Raw genomic sequence first — 25,316 nt, 5'->3', positions numbered from 1 at the left:
GGAGGCCAAGGCAGGAGGATGACAAATCTGAGTCCAGGCTAGCAACTTAGAACCTTAGTGAGAACTTCTCTCAAAGTAAAAAATAAAGGGGCGGCGGGGGGGGGGGGGGGAGTAGTAGAGGAATTTTTTGCCCCCATCCCCATTTATCAGCTGGCTTTCTTCTTGGTTGTGACATTCTCTGCTCTCCTGTCTATGAAATCCTTTGTCCATTCCATGGCAGCTCCTCTTCTGCTCTCTGCACCTCCTCCCTCGCACCCCACTTCTGTGTGCCCCCCACAGTGGAGCAGGCAGGTAGGGAGGTCCTTTCCTTGAGGACCCCACTTTTCTCCTGACACAAACCTGGGTGCTGGGTGCTCCTGTCGACTCCCTCATCCTGGGCTTTCCCGTGTAGGGAAGACACTGTCTCTAATTACTAAGACTGGCAATAAAGGCTCCACTCATCCAGGACACTTTTATATTCAATCCGGTATGTGTGCGTGCGTGTGTGTGTGTGTGTGTGTGTGTGTGTGCGCGCGTGCGCGTGCGTGTGCATGCGTGTACCCACATACGCGTTACTAGGAATTGAACCCAGGGCCCCTGACTGAACCATAGGTCTTAAACTCTCAACCCTCCTCCCTCAGCCCCCAGAATGCTGGAACAATAGCTGTGCACTCCTGTGCCAGCACATTTAATCCCTTTTGAAGCATCATTTGAACACTACAAGCGATGGTGCTATGTCTGAGAAGCTGAAATCAACCTCTCCCTGCAAGCAAAGGCCCAGCACACGATAAACACGGGGTCATACGCCAGAGGTCCATTTGCATCGTGTGACACAGAATCAAGCTGGGGAAATTAAACAATCATCGCAAACTCTCGGAACAGCTTCCCAACCCACGCTCACGATCCCTCTACAAAACTGTGTGAGGTCCAGCCACCTTAGGTGGGGTGATATTTCAGGGGCCCCAAGGCACGTGGAGAACAGCACTGCCCTCACCTACGGCTGCAACACTCATCACAGGGGAGGAAGTCACGGAACCACTGCTGTGGCTCAGTGGCCCCATCTTGAAAATCCTTATGAATGTGGCCACCGTCTGCCTGACCCTGAAATCTGCAACCCAGGATGGGGAGAACGTGTGGAGAGGCGACCAGGCTGACAACAGTGGAGATGGTGCAGTGAACAGCGTTTGCAGCCCACATCTTGCTCAAAAGGCCACTCCCCTTCGTGTGAAGACTTCTTTTTTCTTGAAGAACTGACAACTAGTGCAACATCTAAGAAAATAAACTCAGCCTTGGCAGAGCCCGCACTGCTGACCGCAAGCTCTCACTGTCCATGCACCACATCTGTCTGCACAGACACCCCAAACACATAGCCATCACACCCTAAGGGACCCTGGGCCCCCAAAGCACCCCAAGCATGACTGCTCTGCCTGCCCACTCTTGTCCACAGGACCACGTGGAAAGACAGGGCCCTCTTGCGCCTGCTTGAGACCTGTGGACCTGTGGAGACAGGGAAGACTTGAGCCCCCATAAGCCATGGTTCTTCCAGCCCTCTGCCTGCTCTCCATCCCTGGGCAGAGCTCTGCAGATATACACTGGAAGCAGTGAGATTCCTCAGGGTGGGAAGGGAGAGGTTATTCCCTACAATTGGCCAAGGTCTAAAGATCCTGGCTGGAGATGGGACACACCCAAACGACAGTCTAAGTGACCCAGGAGGTCTGATGCCAGTGTGGCAGCTGTACTCCCTGCCAACACGGTGTGAGTCCCTGAAGGCTGCTGATCTACATCCTGTGCCCATGGCTGGCCACTTCAAACCTCTATCAATTACTTCCTGGAACTGAGCAATCATCGTCCTCCACCTCCTGATTATTACAGCTCCTGTCCCCTGCCTCTAGTCACCCCCAGTGGGCCTTATCTGGGTGCAGGGGGCAGAGGCAGGGACATGACTAAAACTGACAAAGGGAAGGAGGCGACCAACACCAAATAAAGTTCTCCTGAGTCTCTGGGGCCAGGAGCACATCCACCTTCGCACCCCAGCCTTCATGGAGGCTCTGGATGCCCTCAATCTGTGTGCCCACCTACACACGCTACTTTCCCCATGCCAACTTGGCAGTTTATAGTTGTAGCTTGGCATCCATGATGAATTTGCATCTTTGTCAAAGCATTTGACTCACCTTTTGTTATCAGCATGGAAAGTTCCTTAGAAAAGTTCAGCTCAATATTGATTCAAAGGCCAAATGATAATGCAGACAAAGCAAGGCTCTGTGTGCTGATTTGCAATTAAAAAGATGCACATACACAAGGGCAAACCCTGCTTCCAGCCAGGAGGGACCCCAGCTAGGCAGGAGTGAACACGCAGGGAACCGCAAAGCCAACGCACACAAGCATGCTGTGCGGTCTCCTGACAGACCCTTTCTTGGCCTCAGTCCCTTTATCCTGGTTTTCAGCATCTTTAAGTAGCATTATGAAAATACTAGTTGTGCCAGTAACTTGGTCCCCACAGCTTTCTCCCCTCTATCCAACAACAGGAAAAAGCTGAAGGGACAAGGGTTCTGCTCCACACACATCCAGACTGATACAGAAATCAGTATTTATTATCACTGGGCAGTGGAGCCTGTACCTCTTCCATTTGACTCTACTCACAGGAAAGGAGAGAGCGGGGTTGCCAGGCCAAGAGACTCCCCAGAGTACTGGTGGGATGGACACCCAGCTTAGAAAGGCCGCCTCTGCCCTCCACTGAGCGTGGGGAGTGGCCAGCTTTATTCCTGTGTGTAAAGAGGGCTGGACGGGCAGCACTTGGATCCACACGTTAAGCAACCCTCTCCCATTTCTGGAATAGCGTAGGAGGGGCCTGGCTGGAGCAGAGGTGCTGAACCACTTTAAAAAGTTATGGTGGGTTCAGAGCCACCCGTCACCAAGGAGACCAGTGGGCTCAGTGACAGCTTCCCAAGAGAAGCAGGCCTGTGAGTGCCTCTCAGGGTTTGGCAACAAGATGCGAGCTACTTTACAAATCAGTCTGCCCAGAAACAAAAAGAATCCATTCACCCTTCCCCTCAGGAGCCTGGGCGCTTCCCACTATGTTTGTAAAATGACGAACAGGGACACAACATGGCCACGTCTTCAAGGACGCAGAAGGACCAAGGCAAGGCTTTTCAGCACATTTCCCCCAGAGTCCAGTCACGGCAAGAATCTGCAGAACCGAGACCATCCTGCAGCTCCTCCACTCACTAACTAGGCCAGCTCCCAGCTGTTACATCATCAGGTTACTGGATACGGAGTCAAGGCTGGATCAATTTGAAACCTGTGCCTCTATTAAAAAGCAGTTACTGTCCCTGTAACGGCTTACATGGGGCTAGGACAGAGCGTCACAGGGAGCAGACCCTCCATGAGTGTAACTGTGCCCCTTCTGAGCAGAGGCTTGTGGCAGAAGGGTCATTTGCAGGAAGAAGCTGAAAAGGACAGCTTCCCTATGTAGCACGCATTGCTGATGCTCAACACGGTAGGAGCCATGATCTTCCCTTTTCCAGAAGCTCCTCTGGACGTCTTCCCTTACCAGGAGCCTCTCGGGAGGGAGACCTGTCTAGTCACTCATTCCCAGCCAGGCCACCCAGCCTCCTCTGGAATGTGCCACACCCTCTCTGTATAAACCCAGAGGGCCACCTGAGAGCGGAGAGCGAGTTCTCCCCTGCCTCACCCCACGCCTCCCACCCAGTCTCTGCCAGATTCAACCGCAAGATTCACTCAATCACGCACTAAGTGGGGAGCTGCTTCTGCCTCTCCTCAGGCTCCTGCAGACCCCATGTCTACGCTCAAAAAGGGCAGGTTGTCCAGGCCTGCTGCTGACAGCCTGGGGTCCGCTCCCAAATACTGAACCCCGGCACACAGAGCCCAGCTAACAGTGACACTTGCACACACATGCATCAATGCTGCACTCACATCTCACTCCAGAGGCTCAGTCCCCAGAAGCACCACCCTTGCAAGCCCAGCACACCAAAAGCCATCTGCCCTCCAGCCATCTGCACGCCGCAAAGGAGCCCTGGTGTCAGGAGCCCTGCCCAGCTGCCATCTCCTCCCAAGGCCCTGGAAGCTGGCAGAGCCATATATGCCTGCTGGCAGCCAGTTCCGGTCCTCCCCCACAGCCTGTCTCCCCACAGAGGCCAGTCCACCCCCACCCCCCAGGAAGACAATGCCTCCACACATCCCCGCGCTCTTTCTCAGGGCCATAATTACCGTCCGAGCATTCTTCATAGTACCAGTCTAGTTCATAATAATCCGCCTCGATAAATTTCTGCATAGTCAGTATCCGTGCAGAGGGAAGACAGTACTTCACAGCGCCGTGGACATCAAGTGAATCTCTGCCGTGCCTCCCTGCCCTCCCAGATAACTGGGCAGAAAAGCACCGCAACACATGCTGGAACCTGGCTGTGCATGCTGAACCACAGTACGGAGCCAGATCAGAAAAGGAGCTGTGGGAAGAGGAAGTCAGTGGGGAGAGGGGGAGGGGGACAGGGCAGCAGAGGGGGTCAGTTTGCAGAGCTCTCTAGACCCTGGCAGTCCTGCTAATAAGCGGCCCTGGACAGCGGCCCTGAATGGGAGTAGCCGAAACCGTCCTATCCAGACGCCCAGCGGGTGACGTCAGGGACACACACCACCTCCGGGGCAGCTCACTCTAGCCTTGCCTCCTGCTCTCCGCTCATCTTTCAATCTAACTGTTGCCATAGAAACTGGCTGGCTCAGAAAAATGATGCAGAGATGGAGGAAATGTCTTCCAAGGATGCTGGGAGCAGAGGCTGCAAGGCACCACAAGGGAAAAGGCAAGGGGCAGATGAGGTTTGGTATCACTGGCACCTGGCAGAGCTGGGGACCAGCTTCTTGGCGCTACTTTGCTTACTACAGAAAGTATCTCTGCACCTGAAAAACAAATTTGCAAACCATTGCCTTTGGTTTTCTTTTCTTAATCAGATTTTTAAAATTCTTAAAATTTTTAACGATTGCCTTAAGAAAATGTAAATTACTCAGAAAATGGCTATGTTTGCACTGAGATAATTACTCTACACTCATGGCTTTGCTCACACTTGTGGGAAATGGTCTGCAACTTCTAAGCAGAGGAGACAGCCATTTGGGAGGGCTCAGCCAGCACGCTGCACTCCCTGGTGGACACTTAGGTGAGCTGTCTGAGGGCAACAGTGCAGGGAGGGAGAAAGGCGACTGTGTGGGGCTTCACAGTCATCCTTATGAGTGCACTGGCATGTTTTATGCCTGTTAACAGACAGTCACAGGTGCTAGTTCTCAATGTTTGACATATTTAAAATGCTTCCTAATCAAAAGAAAACGGAAGATCATTAAATATCTTTGCTTGTTATGAACCAAACCTCACCCCTGGGCAACTTCTCAGGGTTAGATGGCTTTCTGTTATGGAAGTCATCCTTGGCACTCTGCGATGCTACCAAGTCTGGTGCTCCATCCTCCAACCCTACATGTGACGAGTAGAAATGTCTCCCGACACTGCCAAAATGTTCCCTGGATGCCTGGATGACAATCCTGCTCTGGACCAGGCCACTCCACGGCCCCCAGGGGAAGTGCTGCTCACGGTACCTATGGTACTGACAGCAGCCCTCATCGGTCCCTGCTGAGGACAGCTTCTAAGGCCCCCATGGGTGGCAACACCCCAGGGGGGTCAAGACTCTTCTCTAAAATGGTGCAGGCTTTGCATTCAGCTGCACACAGCCTCCCATCACTGTGACTCCTCTCCAAGTTACTTCCAACACCTAACACAGCGTGAGTGCTGGGCACACTGTGTGGGGATGAATGACAAGAATAATGTCTGCATATGTTCAGGACAGACGATCTTCTTTGCATATTTTCAATCACAGTTGCTTAAGTCTGCAGATGCAAAACCTGCCAATACAGGGCTGACTGCAATACATGTGTATAAAATAGCATGACTGTATTTATGTATGTGCATGGTAAAAAGCTGAGAGGAAAGCTACACACATATGCATACATACACTCTGCATATAGGTTCCCGCACAGAATGTATTCCCTGTACAAGTCTACCTTGACCTCCCAACTCTGGAAGCTGAGGAGCCAGCACAGCTGGGTCCCTGCCCGCCTCTGTCTGGAAGCCTCTCCTGCATCCCTGTAGTGTCAGGCTGATCCCTCACCATCACCTCCCCTGTACAGTGGCATAGGACGCCATCCTAGACTTCCTTGCCTGCTGCACAAGCAGATCTGGTCTGCTGGGGGCTGCAAAACAAGCAGTGCTCCCCACAAGCAGGCAAGGGGACACCCGTGTGTGCAGAGGCCACTGCCAAGGCCACATTTCTTGGCTTGAGGTGTTAGCAAGCTTTGAGAGAGGTTCAGGAAGTGTAGGGAATAAAGAAGCGGCATGGTCCCTGGCAGTGCTGTTCCTGCTGTCACAGCCTCGGGGCCAGGTGCCCCTTAGGCACACCTTCTCCTCAAAGCCATCCAGGTGTGCACATCTGGCTTGAGAATTCACACTTTTTAAATGACTATACTACAAAGCCATTTACAAGATTCAATGAAGTCCCTATCAAAATACCCACAGCATTCTTCACAGAACTAAAAGAAAAATTCTAAAATACACATGGAAACACAAAAGTTCCTAAACAGCCAAAATAATTCTGGGGGAACAATGCTGGAGGGATCACAGTACCCAATTTCAAAATATCCTATGAAGACATTTTAACAAAATAGCATAATAGTGGCATAAAAACAGACTCACAGACTAATGGAATACAGGACACCTAGGAATAAACCTATGCAGCCTCAGCCATGCAGCCAAAAACATACAAATACTGGCAAAAAATTTTAGAAAAAATTCTAAATGAAGCCTCTTCAGCCAGCAGGGGCTGGGGAACAGGGAAGCCACCCATAGAAGACCAAAGCCTGACTCTTACTCTACCAAGCAAACCTGAAACATCTCGAAGAACTGATACTCAGAAGCTATTAGAGGAAACCCTGAAATAGGAAACACTGGGATAGATGATTCAGGAATTCCTGAAAAGGGCTCTACCAGCTCTCAGCTCTACAAAAGCAGAAACCGATGTATGGCATCACATCAGCTGAAAAGCCTCTGCAGAGCACAGGAAATACTGCACGAATAAACAACCTACAGAGTGGGCGCTACTCCTCCAACACAGGATCAGTCTCCTCCAGCATACGTGAAGAGCTCAAAAAACTCAACCAAAATGAACAAGTAACCCAACCCACAAGTGGGCAAATAAGCAGGACAGACATTTATCAAAAGTAGTACAATGTCCATAAAGGCATGAAAAAAATGACCCATTTGTCTTTACCACAAGGGAACAGCAGCCCAAGACCACACTGGGCCTCCATCTCACCATGATTAGAATGGCCACAGCAGGAGCTCAAAAACTAGCAAACACTGAGGGGGATGTGGGTGAAAGGGGCACGGACACTCTGCTGATAAGAATGAAAGTGAAGCAGCCACTGCAGGAAGCTGTATGGGGGCTGCTCGATAATCTACCTTGGTGCCAAGTGATTATGGACTGAAACCTCTACCAAAACAAACAAATAAATAAACCAAAAGATTCTAAATGAAGGAAGTCAAGTAAAAAATGAACAAAAAAACAGAGGTCTGACTTACTTACTTTTCTCTCATTGCTGAGACAAAATACCTGACACCCAAAAATAAAGGAGGAAAGGTTTATTTAGCTCACAGTTTGTGGAGGTTTTACTCCCTAAATAGGTGGCTTCGAAGCAGGGCGGCACGACAGAGGGGCAACCGTTCACCCCAGCAGAAGACAGAAAAGCAGCAAGAGCAAAAGGGGAAAGTGGGTACAAGCCTCTATTCCCCGCTTACATTGTGTGCAGGTTACCTGCCCTAGGGTGGGTGTACCACTCACACCCTGAATCCCAGCACTAGACAATGAACTAGTAACAAACTCTAGATTCAGCTGCCTCTGAAAAGCCTGCCCCCTCAACTCCATGAGGCTTTGAGGGGACATCCAGATACAAACCATATCAAGATCCTATGTGGGGCTGGGAATTTAGCTCAATGGCTCAAGCACTTACCTGGTAAGTGCAAGGTCATGAGTTTGATCCCCAGTACCAAAAAAAAAAAGATCCTATGTGACAGCCAAAAGGAAACTAGTCCAGGCGTTATCAATTGAGGAGTGCACACATTGGGAGCATTAGACATGAAGAACAAAAGTTTGTTACAGAAAAATGGATGGAAATGGAGACTGTCAAACCAGGCTCAGAAAGACAAGTGTTACACGTTTTATTTTCTCATGTGTGGACTTTGGGATGGAGAAGAGAGGATGTGGAAGTGGAAGAAGACACTGAGGAAAGGGGTGGAATTGGGGTGAGACAGGATAACAGAGGATTTGATCAGAGCACATTGTAAGCACATGTGGGACTACCATAAGGAAACCTATTATTTTATAATCAACATAAACAATAATTCTTCAATGGGAAAGAAATGTAGGCAGCATGTCAGTAAGCACAAAGGAAACAGCACCCTTACAGGGCAATTTTAGGGGCTCTGAGCAGCCCTGACATGAACATCCCCACTAAAACTCCCACATCATGGCTTAGAAAGAGAAAATAACACATATGCAACTCTGCTGAAACAGTACAAGATTAAAATTCAGGTGGATCTCGCTTCAACTCCACCTGTGAGCACAACACCCCTCCCCACTGACCCTGTCTCCTGTCACCATCCTCAGTGAACCTGGACTGGCAAACAGCCCAGAGCAACCCCACTGTGGTGGGGTTTTTGCCATAACCCAAGACACCGGCTGCATAGCCTTTAGCATCTGACAGTGCCAGGCACCTCAGGGACTGCTGCCCACCGTGCAGACAGGACAGGAACAAGGACAAGGATACAGGGCCCAGTGCTTTAGGTCATCTGCCAGAGCATCCAACTGAAACCAGGTACTGCCACCCCCTAACCCTTCCAGGACTCCAAACCAGTAAGGAGAGTAAAATTCGAAGATCACCTGCAAGTAAGATCTGAAAGAGAAACAAGACAGGCACTATGGGGAGACAGATGCTCTTGGGTCACACACAGGAAACAAAAAAGCGGTGACGAGTTTTGTTTCAGAACAAAATTAGAAATCATCAGAAAAGTGAAGAGTGAAATGGAAATATCAGCGTGACTTCACGATGTTAAAAAGACAGACAATGCGGCCCCATAAAGACACATGCGCCAGCACCAGCCCCCAGGGTCAGGCAGACAGCGCTGGGGCAAGCTCTGCCCCTCAGCCAGGAAAGCCAGGTGGGTTTATTCATTTAGTTCACAATTGGTAGAAGTTTCAGGTCACAATCGACTGGCTCCAAGGCAGGGTGGCAAAGCCGACAGGCATCGCAGAGCCGGGCAGAAGGCAGCAAAGCAAGCAAGGGGGCTCAGCAGCCTTTTTCTGCACCTTTCATTCTCTATCTAAGTTACTGGGATTAGGGCGATGCCCAACAGATCAGTGGACTGATCCAGTAATCATCCACCCTTAATCCCAGGGTCACACACTCTACTTCAGCCACCTCTGAAAAAGCCCTGTTTGTGATCACATGACACTTTGGGGGACATCTACATACAACCATAACAGGTCTTAGGTGACATTAGCCTAAATTCAGGTGCAAGTAACTTAGGTGGGAAGAGACACAGAGCAGCAGCAGCAGCAGCAGCAGCGTGGAGCAGACTGGAGTGTGGCATCTATCAGCAGAGGACACCATGGGCCAGCACTCATAGGACACTGTGGGAGAGGCTGGAAGCTGCCGAGGAGCACGCAGGAGCACCATAGACTGTGGACACCGTGATTCCAGGCTTCGTCCATTAGAATCATTACAGATCCATTTCCATGGTTTTCCATGACCCCAAATTAAGGTCACTTGTTACACCCAGCACAGGAAACTAATACAGCTACAGCAGACCTTAACCGACAAGCTCAATGTATTCACAAGGGCTGGGGATAACTCAAGACTGTTGTAAGTCAATACCTTTTGAGATAATGGAAATACCCATAATGCATTCCGAACCTCCCGAAGCACCCCTTAATGAACCTTTTCATAAAAAGGGTTGTATAATGTGTTTAATTTACCAGAAACACCAATAATTTCCCTAGTTTACCAGAAACAACAATTCCATGCTGTCCTCACCACTCAAGGTGACATCTCTGGCTTGCAGCAAGGGAGGATGGAAGGGCGAGAACCTTCCACAGGCACGTCAGGAATCCGGCTCCCTGGTGTCCTCTCCTTGGGAGAGTGTAAAGCCCAGTAGGACCTGCTTCTCACTCACTAGGTTGCAACCTTCTCAGAACTGAAATGGGTGACTGCTCCCTTTATCCCAGTTAGCTTCTTTACTAGCTTTTTAGGGGTCACTAGGATACCAGTATTCGTAGTGAGTATATAGTCCTGAAGAAACCACATCCACAAACATATGGCGCTGGGTATGCACTGACACGTATGTAATTACACACGCTTTTCGGACACTGTGCATATTGTTTAAAACTGCACAAGCTGCCAACATTTGGGCCATAACTCAAGACTCTGGTCATAAGTCAAACCTAAAATTCCATCATAACCCAACTGTTCAGATGTCAGGTTGGTCATTAACTCAGGGTTCCCTAATATTCTAAGATGGCACTTTTCACCAGAATAACTAGAGCCCTGCAAAGCAGACACCATCAAAGCCAGGCACCCAGGCCTAAATGGAGATGCCAGAGTTTACTTCAGAGCCCCCCTGGGTGTCACAGCCCTACCCACCGAGGTTCCATCTCCAGGTCGCCCTCCTCCTCCTCTACCTTCCAGCTGTACAAAGGTAGCCAGGAGCCTGAGACATGGGGGTGGTGGGGCCTGTGTGACACGCGGCACTGGCACCAGCCCTTCTCTCCACTTGCTCCGGGAGCCCTGCAGAGCAGAAGGCTTCTGCACAGCCCTCCGACCCTCACTTATGAAAGTGTTCCCTTAACTACTGTTTGTCAAGAAGGTACCAGGCAGAAGGCAGGCTTCTGAGGGGACAGCTTGCTGTCAGCTATTCGCCCAGATGGCCCTGCTCATTCCAGAGACAGCCAGCCATGACATCCCAGGAGATAAGGACAAGGCCTGGCCTTCACAGCTGCACTCCCAAGTGGAGCAGACATCCAGCCTCAGTGCAGTTCCCCTTCGTGTGCACCTGTGTGGACTGGGTCAACGTTTGCCACCAGGCTGCCCAGGAAGCCCAGAGGAGGAATCTCACACTGGGACCAGCAGGTCACCTGGCAGATGCCATCAGCCTCAAAACACACATAAACCAGAAACTAGTTCCCACCCAAGGTGAGCTAAGCCCATCACAGGTGAGTGGATAGGGTGGGAACAGTCTTCACCCATGGAACCCGTTCCAGCTTTGTCTGAACCACGCTGCATTGACATGAAACAGACACTTGCCAAGCATGTAAATCTCAAAAAGACAAAAGGGAAACATAATGCTGGAACTGGTTCCATCAAAAACAATGACAGCTGCTAGGTAACAGGCAACAAATGAAGCCCAGGGCTGTATGAGGATCCCATGCCAGGGCTCCAGTGGGGCTGCCTTGGTCACCGCCCCCCCCAAGAAGGCGGCCTCCAGCCCCAGGCCTACCAAGTGTGGGGGACCTTTCAGCTCATGGGGCCACCGTGAGGGCAGTCACTGCAATCCTGCTGACTCTGATCTTGCTGACTCTGCCAACCCCAGACCCCAAAGGAGCCACACACAAGGGGAGGAAGCAGGAGGAGGCCTGCTCCTGCGCTCCGAGGCCCCTGCCTATGCGGGACACAGCCCCAGGTCTGGGGACTGGCGGAAAGGACTCTCTCAGTCTTCTGCACTGACAGGAGAGAAAGGCGAGGCCATTGTTTTTAAACACATTTGGTGTCACTTTTGTCAGCAAACTGTAACAAAAACTTTCCCTGGCAATCAGCTCTCCTTTGTGTCCTGGAATGGTTCCTAGCCCACCCCCTCAGTATCTTTTCTTCCTCCACTCACAGGTCTGTGGGCAAAGATGTCTTGCTGCCCGCAGGGTCTCTTTGCACCTACACACACACACACACACACACACACACACCATCTTTTCCTTAGGTCGCCACTTTGTGAAATGACTGGTACCCACCCCGTCTCAACCATTTTCCATCAGAGGAACATAAGACCTGACACCCTTCACAGTTAAGGCTTATTTGGCTCCTGGTTTGCTGTGAGGTTAGTCCATGGTCAGCTGTCTGCAAGACAAAAACGCACGGTAGAAGAACCTGGCTGGGAAGGAGAGAGCGGGGAGGAACAAGGATAAGAACACACGCTTCCAGGTGACATCCCAACAGCCATCTCCAAAACCCACCCCTGGCAGCACATTCAGCCACGGAGCTGTCAATCCAAGAATGCACTGGTGAGCATAGTGCCCACGATCCAGTCCTCTACACACGGGTGACTTCGAGCAACATCTCAGGTCTAAACTATCACCCATATACTGCTCAGGTCAGCACCCACACCACAGAGCTACTCAGTTGGCAGAGGGGTAGGCAGGCAGCTTGTTGTGCCTCTATTTTTGCTTCACTCAGAAATTCAATTAGGATGCAGGAGTGTTTGGAAGATAGCAACAAACAAAATTATCATTCTGTTCTACATTTGGTTTTAAAATTGTTTCATTTTACAAAAAAAGAAGATAAGGAAGAAGAAAAGCGTATTTGTTATTAACTGAAAAACATTTGTCTCTTTTTTCTTCTTTAGGAAGCATTTACTAAGCACCCATTTAATGCAAGGTACCTGCCTGAGGACCACAGCCCTTGTTAGGTCTGGGCTCTGCCCTCTTGGCCTCTACTCCTCGAAGGTGGAAGTTCTTTTAGTAATTTATCTTTTAGAATTTAAGCCTCACACCTCCCTAAATCTTAATGAGAAAAGTCCTAGTGATTTAGAGCGTGCCTGGAGAGGCAGGTGAATATTCTGTGGTATTCTTTTGGGGAACTCTTTAAGATGTTTCCTAAAGCTTCGCCTGAAAGCTATTTTCTAGTACTTGAAAAAGTAAACATTACAGTTTTTAAAAACAAAAATTCAAAATTCTAACTTTCTTGATTCTTTAATACAGTACTGAAAAACTCATATTAGAAAACTGCCGACTTCCGGGAGAACATGGCGGACAGATAGCAGATACTATGGAGGCTCTCTGAAAAGCTTGGTTCAGAAGTCAGGAATGGTGCGGACTAAGGAGACATAAGCCGGTAGAGATATGCTCTGCTGACTCAGGAACGAACTGGGCTGAGAGAAACCAACTTGGAATGCAGTCCTGGTGCTAAAACAGGAACAGAAAAGCCTCGGTGTGGAGGCTGGACCCCGCGCCATTGGAAGCCGCAATTTGGGTTTCCCGGCGCGCCGCGGCTGGCTGCCTCCACATCGGCTCAGCAAGGAGAGAGACGCGCAGAAGCTCTGAGAACGGGAGTCTGCGAACAGAGTCGAAAACAGGATGGCCAGGGAGGCGTACACTGACTTGTGGTGAGGTGAGTGAGAGAAACTGACACTCTACCACAGTTTGACTCTAGTGGAGGACTTTCTGGGCTCGGGCAGTCCTGCGGGAGCAGGGCGCAGTGGCGACTCCAGCCACACATTCCCCTCTCGGACGGGATTGGTGAAAAGTGCCTGGCCTGCGTGACGCTGCTGGCGGACTCGGTAGGCTGGCCCAACCCAGATCCCAGAGCCTGACGGTGGCCCGGAGGGGCGACTCCCATGTAGGCTGCCTAGTCCGCAACTCCCTGGTGCGCTGCGGTGGGCGGGAACACCTAGCCAGCGCAATTCGATCAGGCTGTGGCTGACAGGGAAGGAAGCTGGGCCTCCTATGTAAGCTTGCATATATAAGGAACAGAGAATATGGAAAAAGGCAGCAACAAGAAAGGCTCCTCGGCCCCCAATTCTGAGAAACAGGCAATAGTGGACACCGCACCAATAGACATAAAGCGCCATATAGAGAGCCTCATAGACCAATTCAGGAATGAAGTTATCAACGACCTGAAGCTAGAAGTATGCAGAATAGTTAGAGAAATGCTAAGCACCACCCAGGAAAAAACAGATGGTGGAATGGAAGAACAGAAAAAGAGGGGAGAATTGTTTGATGGAGAAAACAGAGAAAGCATAGAGTACGTGAAGCAGGTTCAAAGGGACTATTAAGAAACTAAGAAGTCTATCCAAGACTGGCATAACAGCTTGAAAGAAACTAAGGACAGACTATCTGAACTGGAGGGCAGACTCATAATATGGGAGAATGAAATGAAAAACTTCTTAAAAATAACAAAGAAACAAACAGCAATAATACAAAGACAAGAAGATGATAAGAGGAGCCATAACTTAAGGATTAAGAACATAAAAGAAGAAGTAGGGACACAAACAAGTGAACTACAAAAGCTACTCACAGAAATAATCCAGGAGAATTTTCCTAATTTAGCAAAAGGTAAAGATACTCAGATGTATGAGGCATACAGGACCCCAGCTACCTACAACCCAAACAGGGCAACACCCAGGCATATAATAATAAAAATTCCAGAAATTCAATACAAGAACAGAATATTAAAAGCTGTAAGAGACAAGAAACAGACCACTTACAAGGGAACACCCATCAGAATTACAGCAGATTTCTCTGCACAAACCATCAAATCACGAAGAGCGTGGGGGGAAATAATTCAAGCTTTGAAAGATAATAATCTCCAGCCAAGATTGAGATATCCTGCACAACTGTCCCTGGAAATTGATGGAAAAACAAGGTGCTTCCAGGATAAAGAGGAACTGGGGGAATTTGCAACCACCAATTCAACTCTACAGAAAGTATTGCAGGATATTCTAAAAAAAGAAAAATACAAAGAACCCAGAAATAGTGGGGGGGGGGGCACAACGAATGGAGCAGAGAACAAAATGAAGAAGACAAACTGACAGCTACTGACAGAAAAAGAGCTCAACAGAAATGAGGCAGAGAAGACTGGATGATAGGAACAGCTATTTTGGAGAAAATGACATCTTAATAGGAAATATTGATTTAGTATCATCTTGTTTTGAAGTCTCATCTAGCTTTTGTTCTCCTGTCTCCAATGGTCTAAGTATCTTATTGGATTTTATTATGTATGATAGTATAAGCAAAAACCTTTTAAAGACAAGGAGATTATACAGAAACCATTGTTCATTTTCTGTTAGTCGATTCTAAATACTCTGTAATGCTGTCATTCTCTTAAATGGTTTTACATTGTTTTGATATACTTAATGCTACAGTATACGAAGTTGTACTCAAGGACTTCAAGGAAAGAGTCAATATGGTAACTACTTTTGGGTCGGAATTATCTGGTGGTAAAACACTATTCTGCTTAAATGGTTATGTTTTGATCTGCGCTGTTTCGCTGTTATGCCCTCTTTTATCCCAATCTCCACTCCATTATTTACTTTTTTATTTTTATCAAAGGGAAAAAAAATAGCAGGATATATTATAGTAACCCATTTTGACTTTCTATTATCTTGATTTGAAGCCCTGTATTACTCTCACCATCTTGTTTTTGACTGATGTTCCCCTATTCTGTTTTGCTGGATAGTATCAGGTTCGAAAGTTTAGGCATCAGCTGTGAAGATAATGAGATTCATTATAACGCCCATTCTCGTTGACTTTTATCTACTTTTGAAGACCTACAATGTCTCCAATGTTTTGGTTTTGTCGGTTTTGTTCTTTACTGTTTTGTTCAATTGTATTATAACTAATGATATAGGCAATTCTATTAGAGATAGCAGGAGTCATTATGGTAACCATTGTTGATCACCTTGTATTATGTTTTTACATTATCTATTATGTCCACCCTTTTGACTTGACCGATTCTGTTCTGTTATGTCACATTTGGTTTTACTCTCTTACAAAAAAGCAATAAGAACCGTGGGAGCAATGAAACCCAAAATGTGTAATAGTCATTGTACAAAAGAGAGGAAAAGAAAGTGCTCTAAACTATATAACTGCATGTATATTTAAGTGTATAAGATAGAAAATGATGTCACAGAGTTTTATTGGATCATTGAACAGAACTGTTTGCAGTATCATTGTTGGAATGTCCACTCTACAAGCTTTAATTTTGTGACTTGAACAATTATTTCTAAGATGGCAATATGTAATCCATTAACTAGTGATTTCCTACTGTTCATTTTTTTTTCTGTAAATCTGTATAACTTGTACCCTTTCACTGTTTTTTTTTTCTCTTTTCTCCTTAAATAAAATTAAAAAAAAGAAAGAAAAGAAAACTGCCATAAAACAAGACATTTTTACCTTTCTTGTTTTTGTGTTTTTTCTTTTGGTACCAGGGATCAAACTCATGACCTCGCGCCTGCCAGGGAGGTGCTTATAACACTGAGCTAAATCCCCAGCCCAACGAAAGACATTTTTAAAAACATCACTGTGGGCTACCTTTGACCACAGAAGGAAAAACTCAGCAAAACATTTCTGAGTCACAGGACTTGTGTGATCCAGATAACAGAAGAGAACACACAGTCAAGAGCAGTGTGCCCCAGGTGGCACAGCTCCCTGGTGGTGAGGGAGTAGCCCTCTAGCGCAGGAGGGCTGCCTTCCAGCTGCTCTTCTCCCTGAGCTGGCTTTCCACCTCTGTGACAAAACACCTGAGATGAGTTTTATTTGGCTCCCGGTTTCCAGCATTTCTGTGGTCACTTGTCCTGCCCAGACAGGGAAGTAGGACCAATGACCTGCTTACTCACGGTGCCCAGGAAGCACTGGAGGGGAAGAGGAGGGGCAAGGCTAACGTCCTCTCAAGGCTACATGGCCCCAGAGACCAACTCCCCATGAGGCTCCACCTCCTGAAGGTTCCAGTTCGTCCTCAGGACCCCATGGGCAGGACACCAACCCTTAACCACATGGCCTCTGTGGAACATTCAAGATGCAAACCCTAGCATACCCTGGGCATCTCAGAAGAAGACCTTGGATCTAATCAGGGTGCCCCATACCTCCAGGATACCATTTACCCTACAGGTATTATGAGCTCAAGGCCAGGTCCACTTTCTCAGATAATATGCAGCACTGTCCTCTCCCAGGAAGCTGCCTTGGTGGGTTTCAGAAGTCACTCTTGTAATGCTGAACTTTAAAAACAGTTAACAGTCTTGAAATGATCTGTCATGCTCACACACTTCCGTTATCCCTTTCGTGGCCATAACCTACCATTACTGTTTTCCAAACACTCACTCCAGAAAATAATCTGTGCAAACTAAGAAAAAGTATAGTATGTCCTTCCTCGACCCTGGGCATCTCAAGACGACCTCAGTGTGTCCAGACTACGAGGGCCAAACTTAGGGATACATGGCTTGCAAGAACTGCTGGCCTGAGGTCTGGGAGGAAGAGGATGTGTTAGGGCTGAGAAGATGCCACGCGGGAACTCAGGAGAGGTAAAATCCTGCCTGTTTTCAGGATGTCAGAGCAGAAGGCGACGATAAAAACGTGTGGGTACAGCTGCAGGTGCACCGAGGAAGACAGCATACCGGCCAGAGGGCGGGGCGCTTCTTGTATGACTGCACAGACCGAAAGGACCCTGGCTGGGAACAAGGAGACGGGGAAAGCCTCCCTCTCAGGGACCCGCAGGACACAACGGGCACTGGGCTCAGAGGACAGCCTCTTCCCTCGGCGTAAGCCATTGCCATCCAGCAGAGAGCAGGATGAGGCGCTGAAAAGAGAAGTCTGAGTCCAAGGAGCAGGGCCGACTGCAACAGCCACCATGGCAGGAGCCCACCGGGCTGAGTGAGCACCACACCTGCTAAGCGGCCTCCGAGTCCCAGGTCCCTTGTGGACCCCGGGATTAGTGTAAGCCAAGCCAGAGCTACCTGGATTGTCTTCACTTACAGATATGCTCACTCCGGCAGCGCATCCTCACTTACGGAAACATTCAGACTTGGAGCCAGGAACGAGGCAGTTCACACCCGTTTTAATGTGGGACGTCTTTAGCCCAGGAAATCGAGTTCTAGAACCATGCCTTGCAGAAATCAAGGGTGACGAAGGTAAGAAGACGTTCACCCATATCTGTGGAACAGTCACAAATGATCTAGATTCCTAAAAGCAGTTAAATGGTTAGATAGAAATGATGAAATTCTGTGCAATGGAGAAATTGTGTTTTTTAAGTATTTAACACCAGGGGAAATGGTCCACATATAATAGCAATTTAAAAAGCATTATGTTCCCAAAAATGTCATGCATCTATTGCAGAAAAAATACTAGAAAAAGCTTCCAAGGAGTGCTGCTTGTTAAGCTACTCATTTTTTTTGTTCTCATTCTTCAAATATCTAAAAGTTTGTGTTCAGAAAGAATTTTTTTTTTTTTCCTTTTTGAGACAGGGTCTTGCTATGTAGTTCAGGCTGGCCTTGAGCTCACTCTGTAACCCAGGCTAGCCTTGAACTCCTGAGTTCAAGGCTAGCCTTGAACTAGCCTCCTGAGTGCTGCGATTACAGGCGTGCGCCACCTTGCCTGGCAAGACAGGCAAGACAAGCATTTTTTTATTTTTATTTTTTTGGTGGGAAGGACTGGGAATCAAACTCAGGACCTCAGGTTTAGTATGCAGGCCCTGTGCCACTGAGCTAAATCCACAGCTCCAAGAAATTTTATTATTTTTAAAATGTGTCTCCTTCTAAAGATTATCCCTCTTCACCAAAGGCCCACGGTCGAGAGAGGGAGACAACTCCAGCATCCTCTAACACAGCGATAGGCAGGCCTGGTTCCTCACCCTGAAACCGGAACCAGTGCCAGCCTTGCAATGCCAGGACACCACCAACAAAGTTGCAGGAAAACAGGGCTCCCCCACTTCCTCCTGGTGATGGCACTCAAAGGTTCCAGACCAGAGCCAAGAGGCAAAATCAGCCACTGTGTGCATGAGAGAGGGCAAGGTGACCTCATGGGCCTCCGCTGCTCCTGCTCGGTTGTCGAAAACAATACAGCAAGAAGGACAAGCCACACCCAGTTCCGGGAGATGCTGGCAACACACCAAGGTGGAGAGAGAGGAGAAGCCACCTGCGGAGAGGTAACAGCCAAGTCAAAAGCCAGAAAAGAAGAGACACCAGGACAGCACACTGACCAGTATCCACAGGCACACAGCCAAGGGAAGATGAGAACAACAGGTTTGAGAGGAGGACAGAAGAGGAGGAGGAGAAGCTGCCACATAATGCAGTTGCGCACAGGCATACACTGCACAGGACTCCCTCGGTATCCTGCCAACAAGATAGCTGAGAGGAAGGCGTCTCTTACGCTGTCAGGGAAGCACCGTAGCTGGGTAAGAGATCAACCAGTGGGACCAGAGGCAGAGAGAGGACAGCCAGAGGCACAGCCCTGAGCAGCCAGCTGCAGGCTCGGTGCTAGACTAGCCCTCCACACAGAAGGGATGAGAAACATCTGCCCTTGCACTGCTGGCTGCTGAGCCAAGCTTGGGGGTGAAAGGAGCCCAGTACAGCAGGTACAGATCCCACCAGCAGGCAGCAAAGGCACCAGGAGAGGAAGCTTTCCTGACAAAGCTGCATTCAGCACAGCCGTGCAGGGCCCACTGTCCACACCTGCAATACTGCCGGCCGGCGGGTCACTGTCCATGCCTGAGCAGCGCTGTCCCTACTAATGGCCACTGTGTGACCCCAAACTGCTGAGCCTGTTTTGTTTATGCAGCTACACAACTATGCTGTTTATGTCACCAACAGTGAAAATAGCAAATGTCGTTCTATGAAAACAAAGCTTAATGTCTTAAAAGATGCAATAAAGAATCAGCCAAATGACAATTTGATTTGGAAAAACAACTAATATATTTGAGGAAGTCACAAACAAAAGCAGGGCTACACGTTACCAATGCAGTGGGCGCCCCGAGGGTGTGAGGCATCACCGTGGTCGTCATGGCCATTGGTGTTATGCGAAGAACCCCAGAGTGCCCAAAGCTGCCCCACAGGAGGAAGGCCAGGCCATAGGAGGGTGCCACAAGGAAGGGTTCCAGGGAAGCTCCCCCAGGAAGGGCGACGGTGCTAGGAACTAGAGTGGGCTGGGTGCAGGGCGGCTGAGGCCAGGTGGGGTCAGAGTCCAGAGCCAGGCCCAGGCCTCAGATGACCCCATATGGGATGCAGTGAGCAGCAGCACCCACCCAGACATAGAGAGAAGCAAGCAGGGAGGCAGCAAGAATGGGAACCAGACTGTGGCCAGGGAAGATCGAGCTGCGGTGGTGGCAGCGGGGTCAGAGGAGGGATCTGGGATAAATGAAAAGAAGTGACATGTCACTGACGGACAGGAGGAGGTGCCTGGATGGCATGTGAGGAGGGGGTGTGCTATACGCATGCCTCATGCATGTGGCCAGCAGTGGGAGCCTGGGAGAGGAGACTGAGGAGGCAGCCAGGCTGGTTGACATCTAGAGCAGCACCCACAGCCACCCAAGGTCTGAGGGATCGTGTCTGCGGTCATGGCCAGGCAGGAAACCTTCAGGCTCCAGGTGCGCCAGGCTGAGAATCACTGAGGCGGAAGCCAGACAGCAAGGAGGGAGGGAGGGAGGCACAGAGGGCCACTGGGAGCCAGTGAGGCCCCGGCAGCCTCCCAGGAGTGTGTCCAGGAGGGGCGGCCCCTGCGCCTACTGCTCAAGGCATGGGCAGGATGAGGGTGGGTGGGGAGCAGCCTCTGTGCCCCACCCTGGGTGTAGCCTCTCCCCCTGACAAGCACCATCCATGTTGGGTTCTTCCTGCACACCCATGAATGTGGGATGGTGCAGTCACTTTACAGGCACAGCCCAGAGTGCTGGGGAAGCACGGGGAGCCCCAACATAACTCCTGGCCCCCACAGTAGCTTAGGAGCTCAGTTGTCACTGCGCACAAGGTCAGCTGACCTACACTAATGATCTTAGAGTTTTTATTCCAATTTAAATTTAATTTTAAGAAATTAAAATGGTCAGGGAGGCTGGTTTATATGCAGCTTCCCAGACCCTTCTCACTTGCTCTCCAGTGAGGTAAGCAACTCAGCCTTGAGCGCTCCCAGCCTCGGTCCAGCCCTGTGCAAAGTCTTGGGTTAGGCCTTGGAAGAGAATCAAAAATGCAGATGTTTTCATCTCCTTGGTGAAAAACCCATGGCTGAAACTCAAACAGGTCAAGCTCTCCAAGGAGCGCAGTGCCTGCTGGCCCTTGTAAACACACACCCGCAGGGCTGTGTTTCACACGGAAAACAAACGAGGCAGTGAACACTTGAAGCTCTTCTCTGCCTGACCTTCTCTTTTCCTCGGGGAGCCTCCCGGGGTGGGGTCAGCAGGTCACTGGTCAGGAACACATGAGCTTCACCACTGCTCAGGAGCCAAAAAGCTACCTCCAGCCCCTGGAAGGAGGACCCAAAAAAAGCCATAGTTATCAGACAACCAACCCAGCAAGCTTTGTGTCAGGGGCTGCCGAAGTGCAGGTGGCTGGAGGAGTCTAAAGCACGTGTAGTCATCACCACCTGCTGTTGAGGAAGGTAGGGGGTAGCATCCAGGACTGAGGTGAAAACCAGAGAATAAAACCTCATTTTCAGATGACAGGCCTGGTGTCACATGGTGACCTTGAGCCATGTCTGTGTGTACGTGGGGCCCACTCCTTACACATACACAAGCTGCTTACCTATCACAAAGCTTTGCTTGTGGGCGTTGACTTTGCTATCACCAGGCCAGCCTGTTAAGCTAGACTATTTCCCCATTCTCTGAGAGTGACCCAGGCAAAGAGTCAGACCAGACAGCCTGTGCCTGAACTCCAGCGTCCTCCAGTGGGCCATGTAACGCTGGGGAAGCTGCCCACTCCCAGACCTCAGTGTCCCCGGCTCCAGAATGAGACAAGTGTGATTCAATTCAGAGGTCATTGGCACTAAAGGAGATAAAGGAAGAGCCTCTCACAGACCAGTGCACAAAAAGCACCCACATCGACTCTTCCTCCTGGCACCTGTCTGATCCCAAGTGCCCGTATTCACTGTGTGGCTCGCTTTCCTCTTCTGTGCTCCACAGACTCATCTCGAGTTCAGTCCACTTGGCTGGGCAAGGCCAGAGATTCCTGAGAAGGTCATTCTGCCACAAGCAAATGGTGGGAGCTCTGAGTGCTCCCCCTCTTCTTAGCAAGCCCAATGTAGGTTTGAAGAGCATGGTGTGGTCTCTGTGCTCAGGGAACACCCAACGCAGGCAGGTGTGACCCACCACCACGGCCAGGTTGCTCACCAAGGAAGCACACAGAACCCCACCTGGAGCACCCATCCCCACACTGCCCCCACAGCTGCAGAAGGTACCCCTGGCAGGAGCAAGGGTCCCAGTACCCACTCCTCCAACCCCCAATAAAGAGACTCCCACAGCTCTGGGGTGGCAGGGCGTACCCAAACACACAAACCCACAGGACACCAGGCCCAGAGTAGGCTCTGATGCTGACCTTCCAGCGCCCTCATCAGTGGGCAAGGCTCCTTGAGCCCTCCTCGGAGGCAAGAACTGAGGACAGAAAAGCACACAAAGGACTCCAAAAGAGGGTAACTGTGCCGATGTTGTAGCCAGAACCTGAGAAGTCAGTGATGTAAACAGAAAGTGGCCTGAGATGTAAGTGCTTCTCTGTTAATGCACTAAACAAGAGTGTCTGCTGCACGGCTCACCACGCCCGTGACTCCCACGCAGCAAGGCAAAGGTGTGCTTCGGGGCGTCTGCTCCCAATGCTTCACAGCGTGAAAATACCCGAGGTCTGGACGGACTGGGGACCAAGGCGCAGGTCTGCTGGCATCACTGGCCCCGCCGTCTACATTCGTGATGAAAGCAAATGCCGAGTTTCAGTTAGAAGTTAATGGAGACAGAGGTAGCTTTGTAAGTTTGTAAGTTCACAGAAGCCCTACCCTCTCTCTGCTTGCCCTCTAAGGTCCAGGTACTCAGTTGAGACCCCTGCGTTAAGCTGAGAGTTAGTGCTTGATTGTCCCATTAACTGACACTTAGCAAATATCCACTTTGTTCCAGACGCAGTAGACCAAGAGAGAGGGACAGCAGTAGGGTGAGACTCAGTGCTTTCAGCATCCCCACCCAACGTCTGCTGCCCTGCTTCTAGGTTATTGTGACCTGTGTTGTAACCTGCTATCGGGACTTTTTCTCCTTAAATATGTAACTAAATACTAAACAAGTGAATGAGATCATCATCTGCTTAAGTCCACTGCTGATCGGAGGTTAGAGACCATGGGTCACATCAGGGAATAAACAGCCATCCATACTCCCACCTTGCCCGACTGGAGGTGCTGAACAGGGTACCAGGAGGCAAAGCTGAGCAGTCATCCCTGGCTGCTGCTGCCACAACTACACTGCGAGGGTCAGTGACTAATCCTTGGGAGGAGAGCAGGGAGCCTACAGAACTCCACAGGGCCCCCGGAGGGTCTCAGGTAGCCTGGGTGAGTTCTCAGGACCTACCCAGAGGTCTACTCTGGACTTGGTTTAAAACACACACAATTCAGCACCAATGCCCCAAGTGCTCAGAAGTGACTTGCAGAGAAAGCTTCTTGTACACCCCAAAACACTCCAGCCTGGGGGGGACCCTGTTGTTATTGCTATTGAAACTGATTATCAGCAGTGTTCAAAGACACAGGCTTTGTGCCAGGCATGAACCACAGGTCTATTTAAACCAAACCCCTTTCTCACTAGCATGTCATAGAGGAAACTGAAAGCACCCCAGAGCAGCAAGCGTAATTCACACAAATGAGCTCCCAAATCCAAGAAACTTGGGAAGACTGGTCTGCACTGCCGATGGTAACTACAGAGAACCCCAGAGATGCACTGCAAGCTGCTCTGGGGCCAAGCTGCATCCTGGACAGCAGGACTGGTATACTCTCTTTTCAAGGTGACATAATGACACGGCTAGCATGAATTTCAAGAGTGAAATCACTTCTGAAAAGGCACCTGGTAAATAAACACAGAAGCTGAAGCACTCAGTACCAGCATCACCCGTGATGGGGGGTTGTGGCCAGGGTGCTTCTTGCTGCAGGCAGCAGCTCTGCACACACCAGCCACTGACCCCACATGGCAGTTGCTGACCACACCCACCTGCCATCCTCAGTGCCCATCTCGTGACATCACAAAACGAGTGTCTGGAGGTCTCAATACCTTTGGTTTTAGATGCAGACAAACTACTTCCCACAAGAGTCTCCAGGGACTCACTGTGCTGTGGCTGTGTCCAGATGTCCCCTCAAAGCCTTATCAGTCATAGGGGGGCTTTTTCAGAGGTGGCCAGATTGATGCTAAGGGTGGCACTAAGGGTAAAGCCCACTGAAGGTTTGGCAAAGTTCTGGCTAGGGTCAATGACTCTAGGATTAAGGATGTGAGTGCCACCCTTCCTAAGGTTGGGCAGCCTGAAAGAACATGAGGGACAGACTGAGTGGCTTATTACTTGCTTGCTTTGCTACCTTCTGCCCTCCATGAACTGCTTCTCTGCAATGCCCACCTGCATCCGAGCCAGCCAGCTGGGTACTGAACCTCCACAGACTGTGAGCTAAGTAACCCTTGCCCCTGTTAACCTTGCGTGTGCAGTACTTTGTCACAGCAATGAGAGAAGTGACTAAAACAATGCACTATGGTAGTAAGAAGGGAAAGTGGAATCATTTTCAGAGTCTTCTGTATAGGTGAAAGAAAGTGGGTTCAGAAGAAAATCCTCCTTGGTCCCTGCAGCTCTGAAATTTCTAGTCAGAACATTTAACTTCAAGACTTTTAGACAGCCAAGCTCTTCAGCCATGTGTTTTAAACCCCTTGCACGGATGGCAGGCCAAAGAACACAGCAACCATTCAGGGCCTCCCAGGGTGTGACAGGGGGCTGGCCCTCACCCCACCATGATCTCACTCAGGGCAGCGACTTACGGAAGTATTTCAGCGTCTCCTCGATTTGTTCAGAGGTGAGGTCAATGCTGGCATCTGGGGAGACGAGGGGCGTGTGCAGCCAGTCATCGTGGTCGTAGCCATAGATGGTGTCGGCTCTCAGCTTGTAATGAGGCAGCTGCTCCTCCAGCAGGCTGATGATCTCCACCTCGGGAAGGTTGGTGCTGTTGCACACGTCTGCGGACAGGGAGACCAAGAGGAGTAGGAGTGAGAGGCAGGACCCGCAGGTGCCACGCTGCGCTAGCCGCTGGGCCTGGCTGGGAGCGGCGCCTTTGCTCCCAGATGCAGCCGGATCAGGGCTTCTCCCACATGTGATTCTACTCCCAAAACTTAAAATGATGGGGGGTGGGCAAACAGGGTGCAGCTGGATAGGAAGAAATATTTCCAACGTTCTGCAGCACATTAGGGGCATTGTGGTTGACAGCTCATTGTTTCAAAGAAACTGGTAGAGAAGCTGTGAGTATGCTCAACACAAAGACAAGACAACAGGGTGCCACTGTGCT

General features: G+C 49.8%; 1 protein-coding gene across 9 annotated transcripts in view; it reads right to left on the bottom strand.

Annotated features, from left to right (window-relative positions):
- Positions 1-25,316, bottom strand: part of Trak1 (trafficking kinesin protein 1) — a 147,412-nt gene that overhangs the window by 44,446 nt on the left and 77,650 nt on the right. For 5 of the 9 annotated variants that reach the window (XM_063260965.1, XM_023560257.2, XM_063260967.1 and 2 more), the window contains exon 2: positions 24,796-24,990. Coding sequence is in view for 3 of the 9 variants with exons in the window: in XM_013160146.3 (XP_013015600.2) it covers positions 4,207-4,270 (64 nt within the window). In the remaining 6 variants the exon portion in view is untranslated. Of the gene's footprint in view, positions 1-3,912; positions 4,051-4,206; positions 4,576-24,795; positions 24,991-25,316 lie in introns of those variants that run through there. The other 4 variants (XM_013160146.3, XM_023560259.2, XM_063260968.1 and 1 more) reach the window with 4 other exon arrangements.

Source organism: Cavia porcellus, unplaced genomic scaffold (genome assembly GCF_034190915.1).
Source record: "Cavia porcellus strain 051 isolate PalLab524CR breed Dunkin Hartley unplaced genomic scaffold, mCavPor4.1 scaffold_14, whole genome shotgun sequence".
Classification (NCBI taxonomy): Eukaryota; Metazoa; Chordata; class Mammalia; order Rodentia; family Caviidae; genus Cavia; species Cavia porcellus.
This window is presented reverse-complemented; position numbering and strand designations above follow the sequence as displayed.